This window comes from Rattus rattus, chromosome 6 (assembly GCF_011064425.1).
Source record: "Rattus rattus isolate New Zealand chromosome 6, Rrattus_CSIRO_v1, whole genome shotgun sequence".
Taxonomy (NCBI): domain Eukaryota; kingdom Metazoa; phylum Chordata; class Mammalia; order Rodentia; family Muridae; genus Rattus; species Rattus rattus.
This window is the reverse complement of record NC_046159.1, coordinates 157,645,805-157,665,631: the sequence shown is the minus strand read 5'-3', so window position 1 is coordinate 157,665,631 and position 19,827 is coordinate 157,645,805. Positions and strand designations below refer to the sequence as shown.

Genomic DNA, 19,827 nt, shown 5'->3' with positions numbered 1-19,827 from the left:
CACAGCTGCAGGGGCCACAAGGACAAATGCCACATGGTGGTGCAGGTGTCCTGGAGCACCAGCACTCTGATCCAACCTACTGAGATTCTAGGTAACTGAACCGTTATCAGCATTCCAAACCAAAGTTCCTTCCTCCCAGAGAAGGCGAAAAAACTTGGAATCTCAAAATGCCTATTTTCCCATCAAAAATGGCCAAGCATGCAAAGAAGCACACAATAAACACGATACTATAAAACAAAACCAATCATTTAAAATTTATCAGGAGCCAACAAAGATGTCAGAATTCAGAGGCAAAGATACTAGAAGTGCTCTTGTCTTCATTAGGAATGCTGTGATAGACAATACCTTGACCACAAGTAACCTGGGGAGAAAGGGATTCATTGCAGCTTATAATTGTAGTCCATTGTCACAAAGAGAAGTCAGGACAGTAGTGAGACGGGGTGTGGAGGCAGGACATGACGCGGAGGCCACAGAGGAGTGTAGCTCACTAGCTTGTCCTCATGGCTTGTTCAGTCTGATTGCTCATACAACCAGGGCCATCTCCCCAAGGGCGCTCCACTCAAAATGGGCTGGGCCCTCCCACATCAATTATTAATAAAAAAAAAAATGGCCCAATTTAATGAGAGAATTTTCTAATTGAGGTTCTCTTTTTCCAAATGACTCTAGCTCAGTGGTTCTCAACCTGTAGTGGTTAACCACTTTGGGCTTAAACGACCCTTTCACTGGGGTCTCCTAAAAATGTAGATATTTACATTATGATTCATAATAGTACCAACCTCAGTTATGAAGTAAAACAAAAATAATTTTATGGTTGGGGGTCGTTACAACATGAGGAACTGTACAGATAAGTTGAGAAGCACTGTTCTAGCTTGCGTCACACTGACACTAGACAGCCAACAAACACAGCTCTCAGAGGAGTATAGAAATGGCTCGGTTGGTAAAACATTGGCTGTGCAAGCATGAAAACCTGAGTTTGATTTCCAGAGTCCCCATGAGAAAGTCTGGTGTAATGGCATATGCATGGAATCCCAGGGCTGGGAAGGTGGAGGTAGAAACATCTCTGGGGACTGCTGGCTAAGAAGTGTAGTCAAATCAGTGCGCTTCAATTGAACAAACAAAAATCCTCAAAAAAAAAAAAGTGGAAAGTAAACCTGCCATTAACCTCTGGCATACACGCATGTGAAAACACACACACACACACACACACACACACACACACACACACACACACACACACACGCCCGCACATGCACACATTCAAAGTACTCTCCTAACTGTTACTTTTTATCCCTGCAGAGGCAGAAGAAACAGACTTAACAATGTCAATTCGCAGCATGATGATAAAAGGCCCAAGTAAAACTGAACACCCAGCCTCTGAGAACAAAATACAGCAGTTGGGTAAGAGATCAGACCTACAGAAAAAAGGTTGAAATGAGAAAAACATAGCAACAGAAATCCAAAGCCAAACACAGAGAGAAAGGAATATAAAACAGAGTCAGCCCTGGGCTACAGCCAATCTGCAAATAATTGGAATCTCTGAAAAGGGTAACACAAGTGGAAAATAAAATATTTGAAGAAATTAACAGCAAAATCTCTCAAAGATATACGAAAAGTATAAATTCCTACATCCATGAAACTCGAACTAAAGACCATGAAGGCATGTCATAATCGAACTACCTTTTATCAGTGATTTAAAAAAATCTTAAAAGCATATTTTTTAAAACCATGTTGGCAGAGGAGTCATTTACCTATTATTTCTCAAAAACAATACAAGTGGGGCTAACAAGACGACTCAGTGTGACTAAGGGCTCCTGCCACCAGCCTGACAACTTGTGTCCAATCCTGGAAGCCCATACGATGTAAGGAAAAAACCTTGTCCTGCAGGTTGTTCTCTGACCTCCACACCCACTGTGTGTGTGGCATGTGTGCACCCACACACAGGAAAAAATCTACTCCAGTCAAGAGACAAAAGCACATCATTTTGAATACTGGTATATCTGAAAAGTAACTTCAGGGGCTTAGAGCATTTGCTCCTCCTGCACAAGACCCAGGTTCATTCCCCACATCCCACAAGGTGGTTCACAACCATTGGTAACTCCAGTTCTAGGGAATACACAGACAGTCCAGCAAAATATTCATACACATAAAAAATAAGCCTTAAAAGTAATTTTAGAAAATATATACTTACCCTCTCCCAAAAGAAAGACTAATCAATGACTCTGAACACAGTAAGTTTTTAACACAAAGTTTTCATAAAGTTTCAAATATTTTAAGACTATTTTACAATCTTAATAACTAAAAGCAACAAATAAACCAAGAAAAAAAATACAGTACCTAATTTTGTCTTAAGGGTCTTTACATTCTCAAGTTCTTGCTCCAATTCCATTATATTATATTCCGCCGATGAAGACAGCCCTATTAAAGCAAAAGCATTCTTAAGGGCAGCAGTAGACAGGTTGGAGAACAGGTAGAGCACTAGCTACAATACAAAACATTTGGTACTTACTCACGGAGAGACAGGAGGAATAGATACTGTTGTGAGTCATGTTAAAGACTTACTATTAGATCAGTGGTTCTCAACCTGTGCGTCACACCCCTACTTGAGGTTAAATGACTCTTTCACAGGGGTCTCATATATCAGGTATCTTGTATATCAGATATTTACATTATGGTTCATAACAATAGCTAAATTACAGTTATGAAGTGGTTGGGGTCACCACAGCATGAGGAAGTGTATTAAAGGGTCACATAGGAAGGTTGAGGACCACTGTTCTAGAGCATCCATGTTTCTCAGGACAATGTCTTCCCAAACTTGCTCTGTTAGATTACAAGGAGTCAAGACCTTCAACTCCAATCTGCCTCCCTAAGATGACAATTATCACCGGGGTGGCTGGTGCTTCTGCAGCTTTCTTCACATTCATATTTAACTTCTGTTTCAAATGTGGGTTTTCTCTCTCAGGCAAATTCTTATACAAATATCAAGCCAGACACATTAGCTGCCTGCTGTTACCTGTCAATAAACATGTCCTACGAGTGGAGTGTGCAAACTGCAATCTAGCTGCTACCACCTCACTCAGCACTGCTATCTCATTTGTCAGTGTTCTAGTGAGCATTAACATACCCAGCTCACTTGCTCCTGTCTCTGTGAAACATGTTTCCAACCTTGAGAAGAGTGGGCCACTACAGGTTTAGGAACTTTTTAAAGTTTTTACATTCCCCAAATGTTCTTATGTACCACAATAACTGAAATTATTATAGTAAGTCTGACTACTATCAATAGCTTTTGAAAACTCCTACTTAGAGCTCGTCATTAGCACTGGGTGTGGCCAACTGGTGAATTTTTGCCAACGTAGTGGGCCACTTAAATGTACATTTTCCTAAATGCAACAGATCACATCCTTATTTCTCATGTGGACTTCCTCATTCCCTCTTTCTGCTTGCTTCTGCAATGGCCTATGTACAGTACCTTCCTCTTCTTTCTGCTTGATCTATAAAATTCTGAAACAGATAAATTCAAACTCCCAGACACAAATGTGCCAGGTTAGGACTCCTCCATTGTTAAGGGATAGTTTCATTATGGATGTGTATTTGGCTGCTGAGAGTTGCCCTTATTATATCTCTAACATGCTTATGTATAAGTAATGTACAACATACGCTTTATCATTTCACAATGATGATTTTCTTAAATATGTTTTGAGAACTTTTACATTTTCATTCCTTTTTGGGTTTTACTTGCCACGAATGTGCATGTGTTCACTGAAACTGTCATCTAAGTAAATCTATGTCACGTTTAGTCTCTACCAGTTAAGAATCCACCGGTGATAAGCAAGTGAGCCCGACTCCCTAGTTGAAAAGTGAGCAATTAACAGGATAGGCCAGCAGGAAACTCTCCCGCAGAGGTCAGCCCTGGGTCCACCCACATACAAGCAAAACAAAGTGGACTCAGTAGGTCTTACATGCATTTGTACATATGTGTGTGTTTACACGTAAGAACAATAAAGAGAGCATGAATTTGGCAGGGTGGAGTTAGAAAATAGAAAGGGCCACACAGATGCAATGATCGTGTCTGAAATTCTCAAAAAAAAAAAATGAATAAACTATTAATGAAAGGAGCACATATACAAGCAAGTGGAAAAACCAGGCAGTTGGAGGCCCCCATGTCAAGAACTGTCCCAGCAGTATGGGGAGCAGAGAAAGCCCTGAATGAATGAACTCTTGAGTGTGTTTTTTTGATATGGCCACAGCCATTTCAAGAACCACAAGGCCTCAGACCCCACGGAAACAAATGGCAAGTCCTTCTTTCCTGGTTCAAGTGCAACTGTTCACTGTGAGTGCACAAAATGTCAACCTTACCTTCTCCCCAGGATTATGTATGGCAGAGACTGCTCCTATTCAGATTAATTAAACCGACATCTTTGTTCAGGTATGTGCAGTAACCTTGCTTCACTTTCCCCATTAGAGAGCCCAACCCAACTGAATCCAACTTTTTTCTGTATCTCTCTTTCTTCATTGAGACTTAGAAATAAGAAAACGGGTGAGAATGACAAGAAAAGTATAGCAGAAGAGGTAAGCATGTTAGAGACCCCTTCAGTAAGGTCTGTCTGTGGAGCCTTGGTGAGCAGGAAGAGGTCAGCCCAAACATCTGGGTCTTTAAGTCACTGGCCTCAGAGTGAAAGTCTGGGGAAGCTCCCTACTTCAGCCAGGAAAGGAAAGATGCGAGGCTCTGGCTTTATCAGAGAAGGGACCAGAGGACCTGGAAAAAAGTGATGTACTAATAGCCCACCCTCATTTATTCTGTCTTTACAGCCAATTTACCCTAATTACATTCAGTAAAATATAGTTCCTGCATTCAGAATAATTCAGAACGTCAACTTTCCATACTATTTGTCTTAGTGTTCAGTGACTTTTAAGCCTTACCCTTATCTGGATTTGTCTCAATGCCTGCTTCTCCCCGATACCACATCACCACGAGGTGCTTTACAGATTCCTCACACCTCAAGGTATTCAGGAAGCAGAGAGCAAGAGAGGAAGGGACTACAGACACGATACCCTTCAAGGACAAACCTCCAGCTTCTGGTTGCAAAGATGCACCTTCTAATGCAGTGGTTCTCAATCTGTGGGTCGCAACCTTTTGAGGAGTCAAGTGACCCTTTCACAGAGGTCACCTAGCACCATCGGAAAACATTTATGATTCCTAACAGAAGCAAAATTACAATTATGAAGTAACAATGGAAATAGTTTTATGGTTGGGGAGCCACCCCAACATGAGGAATGGTATGAAAGGGTCACAGCATTAGGAAGGTTGAGACTCACTGCACAAAACAGCACAAGTTAGAGATAGGCCTTTAAGCCTACAGCTGCAGCACTGCTTCTGCAAAGTCTGAAGCAACACCTAGCCTTACCCCAGGAATGTCTACTCGTCAACACCGCTGTAAATGATGCAGGATCTTTGTTTCTGGTTCTTGTAAATACACATCTATGCAGTGACATATCCACTGGGCACAGGGGAACGTTTTCAACCCCCAAATTCACTATCAGATCAGAGCAATTTCTTGATCCTTTTTTTCCCCACCATATTCTCTCTCTCAACCCTGTGTGGAAGCTGTGTTAGCTAGAGGCTCTACTGGTCTGGAACATTCTTACCTTTTTTTATTTTTGTCACTGGCTTATTTTCTGATCTCTGAGTTTCAAGAACTCCTCTGCTAACTGAATGTCTCAGATAATGGAGCCTTGGCCTTTCTCCTGAAAGTGGCCTTCTTGTCTACACGGGGCATGAGGAGTGGTTCCTCTTAGCTGTTCTTCCACGTACCCCGCGTCCACATGCTCACAGCTGCTTGTGTTCACATGGGAATCTCCTCAGTCACCATAGTTTTGATTGTGCTCTTGTGCTTTAAGAATGAAGCCATGGGCTGGAGGGGTGGCTCAGTGGTTCAGAGCCCCGACTGCTCTTCCAGAGGTCCTGAGTTCAAATCCCAGCAACCACATGGTGGCTCACAACCATCTGTAAAGGGATCCGATGCCCTCTTCTGGTGTATGTGAAGACAGTTATAGTATACTTATATATGTGAAATAAATAAATCTTAAAAAAAAAAAAGAATGAAGCCATGAGAAATAAATGCTAATTTAAACTTCAGACTTCTGGAGGATCTTGACAAGATGAGCTTCACCCCTAACAATCCAGTGATTCCCTATTGCTAGAGCTGCAGAGCTCTCTTAGGCTGGGTACATTTCTGAGAGAAACCCTAACTTACTTCTCAAATTAAAGTTCAGCTATGCAGATAAGAGGACGGAATCTACATTTTTGTCTGCAAGCACTCCTATCCTACCAGGCCAGAGACCGTCTGTTCTACCTAGAAAGTAATTTTTAGTCTTCTTCTAAGATGAACAAGAGGCAAGTGAGAGGCAAGTGCCTGGTACCTTAGATGGAAGCAAAGAATGTAGTAATTAAGCCACTTCATGACAGCTTTTTAACAAGCCCTCCCTTTCTTAGCTCATGCCACCTTATCTGGTGGTGACCCTTTGTGAGTTTGGGGAATTCTAAAGTATAAATCAAGCATAGATGACTTAAAAATAGACTCCTTTTGTTCTGTTTAAATGGCTAATTCCAACATTTTCTTGTCTGCTAAATTCCAAGTTATTGTTGTAGTTTTTCCCTTGGGATTTTCTGACCTCCTGGGTCTATGACTCTCTGTTCTCACCCATGGGATGGCATGTACCTGAGTCTATGACTCTGCTCTCACCCACAGAATGGCATGTCACCCATGGGATGGCATGTACCTGAGTCTATGACTCTCTGCTCTCACCCACGGATGGCACATACCTATCAGGATGCCTTCCATGAAGTCTCAAACTCAGAGCAGCTTAAAAATAAGGAAGTAGTTTCACATAATTGGAAGTTAGGAAACAGACAGAGCAAGCCACCATGTGGTTTTCCAGCAGCTCAATAGTGACATCAAGGGACTAAAGTGTGCCTCCCACACACTAGACTGGTGTGTAAGGACTATGGTTTTCCCTCTATGCAGGGCAAACATGTGGACTGTTTATTTACCTTGATTTCTTCTTTTCCTTCTTTCCTCATCTACATGGACTTTTGATAGTTCTTCCCCAATTCAGTGTATTCTAGTGCTTCTTTTCTTACTTGTAATACACCTACTGAGTCAGAGTTTTCACTGTAACATCAGTGTAAGTAGCCTTAGCCTACAGCCTGCTTTTCTGTACAGCATTCTGTTCATGGTGAAACTCACAACGACATTAGCTTACCATTTCTTCACTGTTCCACACCCCTTCATCCAAATCCTCATCTTGCTAAAATACTATTTCAAGACTAAAGCTACATTTTTCCTTCCATAGTTAGACTAATTAATGTCTTATGTCAATGCAGAGAGATGTAGAAGGAATACACCAATACTGCTTTTTTTTTTTTTTGACCCTAATCAATAAGTAACATCTTAGGGAATGTGTACGTAACTCTCCACAACTGTAAGTTGCAGATGGTAAGTTTGACACTGAACTCTCTTCAAAAATATATTTTTTATTAAAAATAATTTTTATATAATATATTCTAATTACAATTTCCTCCAGATCCTCCTCATTTCCCTTACCCTCCCAATTCTACACTTTCTTTCCTTTCTTTTTATCTCCCATCAGAAAACAGGCAAACAAAAAACCAGAAATTTTTAAAAGAACACAAGAAACATACACACAAACAAAACCCATAAAAATCAAAATAGAAACCATAATATACAAGAGACCAGTAACTGTGATCAAACAGAGCAATATGAGACCAAAAGTCTACAAAAAAATACCACTGAGTTCATTTTTCTTTTTTTTGGGCCATCTTCCACAGGACATGGGGCCTACCCTTAAGTGTGGTTAATATACTCCATGAGACTCCCCTGGAGAAGACCAATTTTTCTTTGCAAGTGGTTTGTAAGTTGGAGATGGCTTCATCAGAGATGGGAGTTCATGTCTACATTTCTCCTCTCAGTTCTGGGAGCCCCTCACCTCCCCCCCTGCACAGTTGAACCTGTGCAGATCCTGTGCATGTCTCTAAAATTTTATGTGCATCAGTTGTTACATCTGGGAGACATTTTCCTTGCAGTCATCCATCTCTTCTGGATCTAACAATATTTCCACCTCCTCTTCTGCATAGTTCTCTGAGCCCTGAGAGGAAGGGTTTGACAAAGACGTCCCATTCGGAACTCAATATTCCAAAATCTCTCACTCTTAACAAATTGTTCAGCTGTGGGTTTCTGTAGTAGTACTCACCTATTTGATGGTAGCTGAGCAATGGTGTATTACAGAGTGTGTGTGCGTGTGTGTGTGTGTGTGTGTGTGCGCGCACACACACACACACACACACGTATATACATATGAGTAATTTTATTGCTATGTTCCTTTAACAGGACAACAGTATTTTCCCCTAGACCCATGACCTATCTAGTCTCAGGTTCCTGGCTATCTAAGCAGTGTCATGCATAGGTTCCAATTCCTGGAGTGGGCCTTACGTCCAATCAGAGTGGCTGGTTACCCTACAATGCTTGTGCCACTATTACACCAGCGTATCATACAGATAGGTCACCACTGCCGATCAGAAGAGCTTATAGTTGAGCTGGTTGCCTGTCTTCTCTGGTAGCATACAGAGTACCTTCCAGTACCATGTATACTAGTCAATAGGGATAAAGACTCTAGTTAGGCACCAGCTCAACTTCTCTGTCGAACTCTCTTTTATAAGCAATTGTTCACACCACTTCTGGAAGTCAGAGTTGTTATGGAATAAATGTCAATATTTTAAATCCCTGTTCAGGGTACAAAGCACAGAGCACCAGTATAGCAGAGATGTCAATGTCCATGTGGCAATGTCTCCTGTGAGCCTCTATGGCTTTGACTCTGCACTCAAGTCTCAGCCTGATGAACTTTCTTCCTGTTATTTACTTGACTGTCTTTTGTCACTTACTTTCTTCCCATCTAGATCTGTGCTTACATTAGTACCTTACCTCTGTAGTCCATATTTATTATTTCATTAATGATTTTCTCCTATATTCTTGTCTGTGATTCACACCACAATCTGCTAGGTGATTAATTTTTCTGAAAGACTATATTAATTTCCTAATGGTGCTAGACCAAATTACCATAAAGTTTAAGACCCAAAATAGCATCAATTTATTGTCTTATAGTCCTTGATGTCTACAGTCCTACCATTAAGGTGTCAGCAAGACTGTCCCTAGGGCCTGCTAGGGGAGAGCTACACTTTGTCTTTCCTAGTACCTCAAGGCTACCTGCATTCCTCGGTTCTAAGAACTTCCCTCAAATCACTCCCACTTGGGCTTTAACTGTCCTTTCCATTCTTTGGCCATCCTCCTGCAGGCTTACACTGAGCCCACCAGATACCCTGTATGCCTATGATTATCCAGACCTTTACTCTGATCATATCTGCAAAGTAAAAGTCACATTCACAGGTTTTGGGGATTAGAAATGGGTATCTTTAGATCATCATTTTTTTACTTTCTTCTTTTTTAAAGTTCTAGAGAGTTTTGTTTCCTTTTCTCATACATCTCCTTGGCACATCTTGTTACATTTGGAGGTTAGGAACAAATCCTGTCTTGTACAAATTCTTTCCTGCCTCTCCAATTAACTATTAAGTCTCACTTGCCAAGTGATCCTCTTCTTCAATGACCTAAATAAGTACCCCTCCTTCTGTTTTCTGTCTTCACTGTTGCTTCCTTCATACCTATTTAGGGCAGAGGGTGTTCCCTATATAGCTGGAAGTTTATTAACTCTTGGTCTTGGGGATTAAAAAGCAAGAAGCCAAAAGAATTAAATCAGAAGAAGGCTAACCTGACTAGTAGAGGCAAACAGTGATCATTCTCAAGCAAAGATGCAAAGGAGTACTGAGCCACATAAGTTTCTGTGAGCCTCTGTGGAAATTCAAATGCCTTCTTTTTTAAGACCCTAGATCCTAAGTTTCCTATGTGTGCCCCTTATTTCCTCGCATCACTAGAAATAGAGATCTAGTGCCACCTGTTGGCTGAAAGTTCTATGCTGTCTCCAGGGCTTCATTATTTTATTCATAAATATTCAACTTTTATTTTTATAAGAGTAGGGCTATATTGAGCACACAGATACTCAAGCACTGTGACCCAAAACTACTACAGTTTGACCACAAATTTAGTTTTCAGTTTCTGGCAACCAAAGCAAAAAGGAAGCAATTAGGTTGCAAAGCTAGTGGGCATCTCCAAGGGAAAGACGACTTGCAGGAGACAGCACAGGATTTTAAGATTGCTAAATATCTTTAAATCAAAGTATAAAATATCCAACAGTGATATTTTACTTCCAGGAATCATTTTGAAACGTGGAGAGAAATTAATAACTATTCTGAACTTTGGAAGAGAATGCATTTCTGGTGTCAGTTTGAAATTAAGTGATGAGAGTAGCAGCATATGTATGTCTACAAGACCTAATACAGATGTCTAGAACATTTAATGCATGTTTCTTCAAAGAAAAATAACTAAAGTGACATTTTGACATTTTTATTGTATGTCTATGGTGTGTTCCCTAAATGTATGTCTGTGGACCATGCATGCAGTGCCCTCAGAGGCCAGAAGAGGGTGTCAGACTCCCTATAACTGGAGTTACGGATGGTTGTAAACTGTTGTATGTATGCTGGGAATTAAACCCAGGTCCTCTGGTACAGCAATCAGTAAGCCATCTCTCCAATCCCCTGAAGTCACGTTTCTGAAATGTGTTATTTATTTTAGGTGCCCCAATTCCCAATATACAAGAGGTGATGCTATCTTCCACATGAAAATCAAGAACACATTCCTACAGTCCTCCAAAAAGTCACCACAAGAGAGTTTTCCAGGACATTCTCTTCCTTTATTACATGCTAATATATTAATACCTAAGCAAAAAGCAAGCTTTGATGGACAGAATCTTTCATTATACATGACCAAAAGTCAACAATGGCCAGTATGAGGATTTATGACACAGTGTAAACAAATGCTCGACTATTATATAAATTTAAGCTGCACAAAAAAATGAAAACATCCTAAAAACTATATTATCATTATTTTATTTCAAAACAAACCTAAAATGTTCAGTGTCAGCATTGTCTAGTCAATAAGTCAAATCGTAGACAAAAACCTGTTTGGACAAGTCCTAAAAAATAAAAAGGGATTCTCCAAGAAAACCACAAAGCAGCTCACTTAAGGTCAATTTAACAGTATTATTCTTTTTTTCTCCCAGCCCCGACATAAGATTTCACTACCTCAAAGGAAATTGTAAGAGTATCTATTTGCATTCCCCCCAGATGATTGGCAGTCCAACACCAATTAGTTCAAAATTACACTGTTACTAGCATACAATAAAAACAACACCTTTCATCTTCCTTACACAGGTAAGAATACCTTCAGAGCCAATAACTTTGATCAAATGAGTATTTTTGATCCTGCCCCACCCATGTCTTTGGATTCAGGAAAACTGATAGCTGAAGGCATTCTTCCCAGCTTTATTCTTAAGCTGAAAAACTGGTGTGGTACTGAAAATATTTTGCTCACAAGATAAGAAAAATTTCCCAAACTCCAGCACTTCTTCAATAACTAAGCTTACCCAATGGACAAAACAGTCTCAATATATGATCACATAAGATGTTCAATGGCAGACATTATTTAACTTAAAATATACAACTTTAAAACAAACATACATTTCAACGTAGGCATGTGTATTAAAATAGATTGAGGCAATAAAATTATCCCCACAACAATTCTGTACCTTAAATAAATCAGGGTACTAAATTTAGTATTCTGTGAATATTATTCAAATTAGCAATTTCCAGTATAAACAGATTATATTTATTTTTCATTTAGCATTTGATCAAAAAGAGGTAAATTAAAAAATCTGATTCAAGTAACTGTAAAATTTTAACTGCTTACAATTTTAAATTTTACCAGCAATCCCATCTCCAAGAATGGGAGATTTTTCAAGTTTTGATAATTACTCCAAGTAACAAAAAAATAATTATTCAAGCCCAAGGCACCTTAGGGTTTACTGAGCAAAAGGATTGTCCCCAGAGAAACCACATGTGTTTGAGGCACCCAGAAGCTGAAGCCTCATTTTCAAGTCTCCAGTAGATCTGTTGTTTGTGTATTAACACAGGCTGTCTGTCGAAGACACACACACACACACACACACACACCATCTCTATACTATTAACATTATTGTCTCTTTTGGCTTCTGATGTCTCATGACTATTACTATGAACTTGGTGTTACAGGACTTCTAACATCAAAAAAATAAATAAAACGGTGGATATGCAAACCTACTTCCACAACTAATAATTGCAAACAAGAGCAAAAATATTAAGACAACCAGCTTTAAGAATATTATATAATTTTAGATACAATGGAAAAATGCTTTGGTCCTTTTCTATTTTAGACACAAGCACTATAGATCTTAAATTAGACCAGATGTTAAGACCACCCTTTACCCTTCATATTTGATGCTGCCATCAAATGTAGTAACCCAATCACTCACACAGACTGTGGTTTAAAGGGAGCTGACATTGTCTGGAATTCACATTCCAAATTTTAGAATGTGAGTTTTATAATACAACTTCTCCTACTAATTTCACGTGTTATGCATGACAAATGATCCATTCTCTTCTGCTTTGTTTCCCAAAGCTGCCCTCCTCACTGACATTTTGGTTTATATTTCCCACAGTCACTCTTGCAGCAAAAAATTTGTTTGAACTACATTTTATTATTATGAAAGTGACTCAAAGGGACCAAAAAGCCAAAGAAATTATGGCTTCTGTCAGTTCCATCCCTGTATTTACCAATGCTTTCCGTATCAGATCTAGGCTGTCTGACTATGCCCAGACACTTTGCATAGAATCCCAGAGTTGAAGTCCAAAATATTTCCCTACAGGTATATAAATATATATTTTATGTGTAGGCAAACAAATACAGTAATCTATGCACATAGCCTACTATCGTACTCGGCATATGGTGTTTATATCCCTATTCAAAGAGGCATTCTTTATTCAGTGATTAAAAACATTTTGTGTTGGTCATAAATGAATGACATTAGATAAGCAATATCCTAACTGCCTGCAGTCTTGCCAGTAACACAAGGAGATGCCTAACAGAAAGCACTATGACACAGCAGCCATAGATCCCAAGTTTCAATATCTTCACGAAACCCTGAAACTCTACTTCTAAGTAGCAAGACTCAAATATTGACAATGACATGGAAGCTGACGAGACCGCCGAGGTCCAGGAAGAGGCTGCACAGACACGTCTTATTTTTTTCAGTCCCTTTATTTTTTAGTCCAAAGATATTAAAACCTAGAAAAAACTGCTACGTCTTCTGTGCTCTAATAATAAAGAGTTAATGTAAGTTTCAATGAGAAGGGTTTTAAAAAAAAAAAAGATTAGGCTCATGAAGCTGGAGAGGGCTCAGTGGTAGAGCGCCTGGCTAACACGTACAAAGAGGGCCCAGTGTTCAATCTCCAGTATTAAAAAACAAACTTAGAATAAAGAAACTGCCACCCCCTCCAAAACTGATATACAAATTTTTATCACAAAGATGAAAATAGTACTTAACAGAATTGAATTATAGTTCAAAGACTATAATAGTTTAAAATAAATTACCTTAAAAGAACTGTAAATGTTTTGAACTCAAACAACAAAAAATAATTTCTATTCATTATGGAACTTCTAAAGTTATCCAGTACAGCCATGGGCTATACACACACAAAATCTAATTATTTCAATTAATGCAGCTGCATTACTTAAACATTTAAGTATGTTAATGATATATGCATTCTCTTAACACTGGAAGAAGCTATAAATGATTTTCTACTTGATTACTGTAATGGGTCCTCCCTGCAGGGTCCTGGGAGTAAACAGTTCTGGTTGCTCAGACTGTGTAGGTACAACAGTGGGGGAAAACCCCTTATTTCCACCTGCCCAACCTCAGCTGTTTACTGTGCCTCAGTGTCACCCTCTCTAAACATGTTCACCAGGATTCTGTTTTCTCCTCCCACTGAGTTTCACTTCCCAAGCCTGCCTTCTTAATGCTCTACCTTGGTTTCGTTTGTTTCTTATCTACCCACTGATGCAAGGAACAACCTTGGGATACATATATTCCACATATCTAGCCTGTACCTGGCCCAGTAGAGCACACTTATGAGGCTCCCCGCCCACGTGGAGAGACAGGCATATCACAGAGGGGAAGGACTGTAGAGAAAATAGCAGCTGAGGGAGGCAGTGTGCAGTAGAGATAGGCAATGTGCAGTAGAGGTAGGCAGTGTGCAGTAGAGGTAGGCAGTGTGCAGCAGAGGTAGGCAGTGTGCAGTAGAGGGAGGCAGTGTGCAGTAGGGGGGTGGGCAGTGTGCAGCAGGGTGGGCAGTGTGCAGCTGAGGGAGTATGCAGTGGGGGCAGTGTGCAGCAGAGGTGGGCAGTGTGCAGCTGGGGAGGCAGTGTGCAGTGGGGTGGGCAATGTGCAGTGGGGTGGGCGGTGTGCAGTGGGGAGGCGTGTGCAGTGGGGGCGGTGTGTGCAGCAGGGTGGGCCGGTGTGCAGCTGGGGGAGGCAGTGTGCAGCAGGGGTGGGCAGGGGTGCAGTGGGGGCAGTGTGCAGTGGGGGAGGCGGTGTGCAGTGGGGGAGGCGTGTGCAGTGGGGAGGCAGTGTGCAGTGGGGGAGGCGGTGTGCAGTGGGGGCGGTGTGCAGTGGGGAGGCGGTGTGCAGTGGGGGAGGCGGTGTGCAGTGGGGGAGGCGGTGTGCAGTGGGGGAGGCAGTGTGCAGTGGGGAGGCAGTGTGCAGTGGGGGCAGTGGTGTGCAGTGGGGGAGGCAGTGTGCAGTGGGGGGAGGCGGTGTGCAGTGGGGAGGCGGTGTGCAGCAGAGGTGGGCAGTGTGCAGCTGAGGGAGGCAGTGTGCAGTGGGGGAGGCAGTGTACAGCAGAGGTGGGCAGGTGTGCAGTGGGGAGGCGGTGTGCAGTGGGGGAGGCGGTGTGCAGTGGGGGAGGCAGTGTGCAGTGGGGGGAGGCAGTGTGCAGTGGGGAGGCAGGTGTGCAGTGGGGGAGGCGGTGTGCAGTAGAGGGAGGCAGTGTGCAGTAGAGGGAGGCAGTGTGCAGTAGAGGGAGGCAGTGTGCAGTAGAGGGAGGCAGTGTGCAGTAGAGGGAGGCAGTGTGCAGCAGAGGTGCTTGAGGACGAAGGACCAATACTTGCTGCACTCACAAATATGGCAAGTCCTGCAGGAGGAGCATTGAGGCCAAGACCTAGAACAAAGAGGCAAACCTATTTTCATATATACATGGTTTGTCAGGCCAGTTGCTACTGTAGCTCCTAGTGTTCACAGTTGGGTAATACATGATTACTTTTCTTCTCCAGTAGCTTGCAATAGCATCTTCCTGCACTATGAAAACTAGCCAGTAGGAATGAAACGTCCAGATTTGAACCAGCCTAATTTATGCATGTATGTAGAAACTTCAGCAATTGGACCTTTCTGTCAAGTTTGGAAGGGTAACCAAAAACACTGTCTGTAATGTTTAGGGTCTCCGGAACGTCACCAGCCAACAACTCACAAAGAGGGAATGCAACCTGGCACTGTGGTTTTGTCAGCCCAAGGTATTTAGGAGGAGAATTGTGGTGCTATTACAGGATAGTCCCATTAAAACTTATGTATGGGTATGTGTGCATCACATATTTTCTCTCATTTATGAATCTTTAACATCCATAAATGAGAGAAAATGTGATATTTATCTTTCTGAATCTGGGTTAATGACCGTTTCCAGATCTATTTATTATCTGTAAATGTCATAAATCCACTTAACTAAACAACTTACCATTGTGTAAATGTATCACACATTTATACATTGTGTAAATGTATCAGTTGAGGACATCTAGAAGTTTCTATTTCCTGGTTATTGTGAATAGAGGTGCAGTGAACACTAATCAGCAAGTAGCTCTATACAAAGACACAGAGCTTGATCTTGTGGCAGACTTACTTCCATCTTTTTGAGGAAGATCCCCTCTGATTCCTAGAGTGGCAGCAGCAGTTTGTACTCTCCCAGCAGTGACCAAGTGTTCCCGTATCCCTGCATCTTTGCCAGCACTTGTCCTCATTATTAGCTGTACTCTCCGTGCAGTGCACTAGCTCACAGCACTGCTTCTCTAAGACTTTGTACCTCTGAGCATCATCTCTTCTTTGCCGAGGCCTCCTTTCCCAGCCTCTAGTACCTCACTGACATATCAGCATCAGCCTTCAAGTTGGGTCTCATGCTATGTCAGGGTCAAGGCAGAGGACCTAACAGAGGACTGGGTGATCTGTTCTACAGGTGGAGGTGGAATTCAAAGGCATATGGCCCATGTCCCAGACTAGGGACATCTGGGTTCTTTCCAGCTTCTGGCTATTATAAATAAGGCTGCTATGAACATAGTGGAGCATGTGTCTTTTTTATATGTTGGGGCATCTTTTGGGTATATACCCAAGAGAGGTATAGCTGGATCCTCAGGCAGTTCAATGTCCAATTTTCTGAGGAACCTACAGACTGATTTCCAGAATGGTTGTACCAGTCTGCAACCCCACCAACAATGGAGGAGTGTTCCTCTTTCTTCACATCCTTGCCATCATCTGCTGTCACCAGAGTTTTTAATCTTAGCCATTATGACTGGTGTGAGGGGGAATCTCAGGGTTGTTTTGATTTGCATTTCCCTTATGACTAAAGATGTTGAACATTACTTTAGGTGCTTCTCAACCATTCGATATTCCTCAGCTGTGAATTCTTTGTTTAGCTCTGAACCCCATTTTTTAATAGGGTTGTCTCCCTGCCATCTAACTTCGTGAATTCTTTGTATATTTTGGATATAAGCCCTCTATCAGTTGTAGGATTGGTAAAGATCTTTTCCCAATCTGTTGGTTGCCGTTTTGTCCTAACCACAGTGTCCTTTGACTTATAGAAGCTTTGCAGTTTTATGAGATCCCATTTGTCGATTCTTGATCTTAGAACATAAGCCACTGTTGTTTTCTTCAGGAAATTTTCTCCAGTGCCCATATGTTCGAGATTCTTCCCCACTTTTTCTTCTTAGTTTGAGTGTATCTGGTTTGATGTGGAAGTCCTTGATCCACTTGGACTTAAGCTTTGTACAGGGTGATAAGAATGGATCGATCTTCCTTCTTCTACATGCTGACCTCCAGTTGAACCAGCACCATTTGCTGAAAATGCTATCTTTTTTCCACTGGATGGTTTTGGCTCCTTAGTCAAAATCAAGTGACCATCGCTGTGTGGTTTCATTTCTGGGTCTTCAATTCTATTCCACTGGTCTACCTGTCTGTCTCTGTACCAATACCATGCAGTTTTTTTTTTATCACTATTGCTCTGTAATACTGCTTGAGTTCAGAGATAGTGATTCCCCTGGAAGTTCTTTTATTGTTGAGAATAGTTTTAGCTAGCCTGGGTTTTTGTTATTCCAGATGAATGTACAAATTGTTCTGTCTAACTCTCTGAAGAAATGGATTGGAATTTTGATGGGGATTGCATTGAATTTGTAGATTGCTTTTTGTAAAATGGCCATTTTTACTATATTAATCCTGCCAATCCATGAGCATGGAAGATCTTTCCATCTTTTGAGATCTTCTTCAATTTCTTTCTTCAGAGGCTTTAAGTTCTTATCATACAGATCTTTCACTTGCTTGGTTAAAGTCACACCAAGGTATTTTATATTATTTGGGACTATTATGAAGGGTGTCATTTCCCTAATTTCTTTCTCAGCTTGTTTCTCTTTTGTGTAGAGGAAGGCTACTGATTTATTTGAGTTAATTTTATAACCAGCCACATTGCTGAAGGTCTTTATCAGGTTTAGTAGTTCTCTGGTGGAACTTTTGGGATCACTTAAATATACTATCATATCATCTGCAAACAGTGATATTTTGACTTCTTCTTTTCCAATCTGTATCCCCTTGATTTCCTTTTGTTGTCTGATTGCTCTGGCTAGAACTTCAAGAACTATATTGAATAAGTAGGGAGAAAGTGGGCAGCCTTGTCTAGTCCCTGATTTTAGTGGGATTGATTCATGTTTCTCTCCATTTAGTTTAATATTAGCTACTGGTTTGCTGTATATGGCTTTTACTATGTTTAGGTATGGGCCTTGAATTCCTGTTCTTTCCAGGACTTTACCACGAAGGGGTGTTGAATTTTGTCAAATGCTTTCTCAGCATCTAATGAAATGATCATGTGGTTTTTATCTTTCAGTTTGTTTATAAGGTGGATTACATTGATCGTTTTCCATATATTAAACCATTCCTGCATACCTGGGATGAAGCCTACTTGATCATGGTGGATGATTCTTTTGATATGCTCTTGCATTAGGTTTGCAAGAATTTTATTGCGTCGATATTCATAAGGGAAATTGGTCTGAAGTTCTCTTTCTTTGTTGGGTTTTTGTGTGGTTTAGGTATAAGAGTAATTGTGGCTTCATAGAAGGAATTCGGTAGTGCTTGTCTGTTTCAATTTTGTGGAATAGTTTGGATAGTATTGGTATGAGGTCTTCTGTGATGGTCTGATAGAATTCTGCACTGAACCCATTTGGGCCTGGGCTCTTTTTGATTGGGAGACCTTTAATGACTGCTTCTATTTCTTTAAGAGTTATGGGTTTGTTTAAATGGTTTATCTGTTCCTGATTTAACTTTGGTACCTGGTATCTGTCTAGGAAATTGTCCATTTCCTGCAGATTTTCAAGTTTTGTTGAATATAGGCTTTTGTAGTAGGATCTGATGATTTTTTGAATTTCCTCTGATTCTGTTATGTCTCCCTTCTCATTTCTGATTTTGTTAATTTGGACACACTCTCTGTGTCCTCTGGTTAGTCTGGCTAAGGGTTTATCTATCTTGTTGATTTTCTCAAAGAACCAGCTTTTGGTTCTGTTGATTCTTTGTATGGTCTTTTTTGTTTCTACTTGGTTGATTTCAGCTCTGTGTGATTATTTCCTGCCTTCTACTCCTCCTGGGTGTGTTTGCTTCTTTTTGTTTTAGAGATTTTAGGTGTGCTTTGACTCTCTTTTTGAGGGGGGTTTTTACATATTAAATTCTCAATATTAATCCTCTGTCAGATCTATAGTTGGCAACGTTTCTCTCCCACTCTGTGGACTTCTTCTTTACATGTATACCTGATTGCTTCTTTAGGTGTGCAGAAGCTATTTAACTTAAGGAAGTTCCACTTATCAATTGTTGGCGGTAATTCTTTGGCAAATGCAATCCTATACAGGAAGTCCTTTCCTACACCTATATGATGTATGGTATTTCCTGGGTTTTCTTCTAGCAGCTTCAACGTTTCCAGTTTCAAATTTAGTCCTACTCCACTTGGAGTTAGTACAAGATGACAGATATAGCTCTTCTCGGTGGTGGACATCCAGTTTTCCCAGCACCATTTATTGAAGATGCTTTCATTTCTCCAGCTTATCCTTTTGACATCTTTACCAAATATTAAATGGCTGAGGTTACATGTACTCATGTTTGGATCTTAGATTTTGTTCCGTTGGTCTATTTCTGTGACAGTACCACATTGTTTGTATTACTAAAGCTGTGTCTTACATCTGGAATGGTGTTCCCTCCAGCACTGACCTCTTCTGTTCAGTATTGTTCTGACTGCCCCAGGTCTTTTGCGATTCCATATGAATTATAAGACAGTTATTTTTATTTCTGTGAAGAATGAGATGGTGATTTTGACTGCGATTGCATTGAATCTATAAATAGCTTTAAGTAAAAATAGTCATTTTCACAATATTAATTCTACCAATCCATGAGCATGGGATGTTGTTCAATTTTTCCAGTGGC

The 19,827-nt window shown here is 40.8% G+C and overlaps 1 protein-coding gene across 2 annotated transcripts in view; it reads right to left on the bottom strand.

Annotated features, from left to right (window-relative positions):
- Positions 1-19,827, bottom strand: part of Lmbr1 (limb development membrane protein 1) — a 128,717-nt gene that overhangs the window by 29,942 nt on the left and 78,948 nt on the right. For both annotated transcript variants that reach the window (XM_032907191.1, XM_032907190.1), the window contains one exon: positions 2,335-2,415. In XM_032907191.1, coding sequence (XP_032763082.1) covers positions 2,335-2,415 — 81 coding nt within the window. The remainder of the gene's footprint in view (positions 1-2,334; positions 2,416-19,827) is intronic.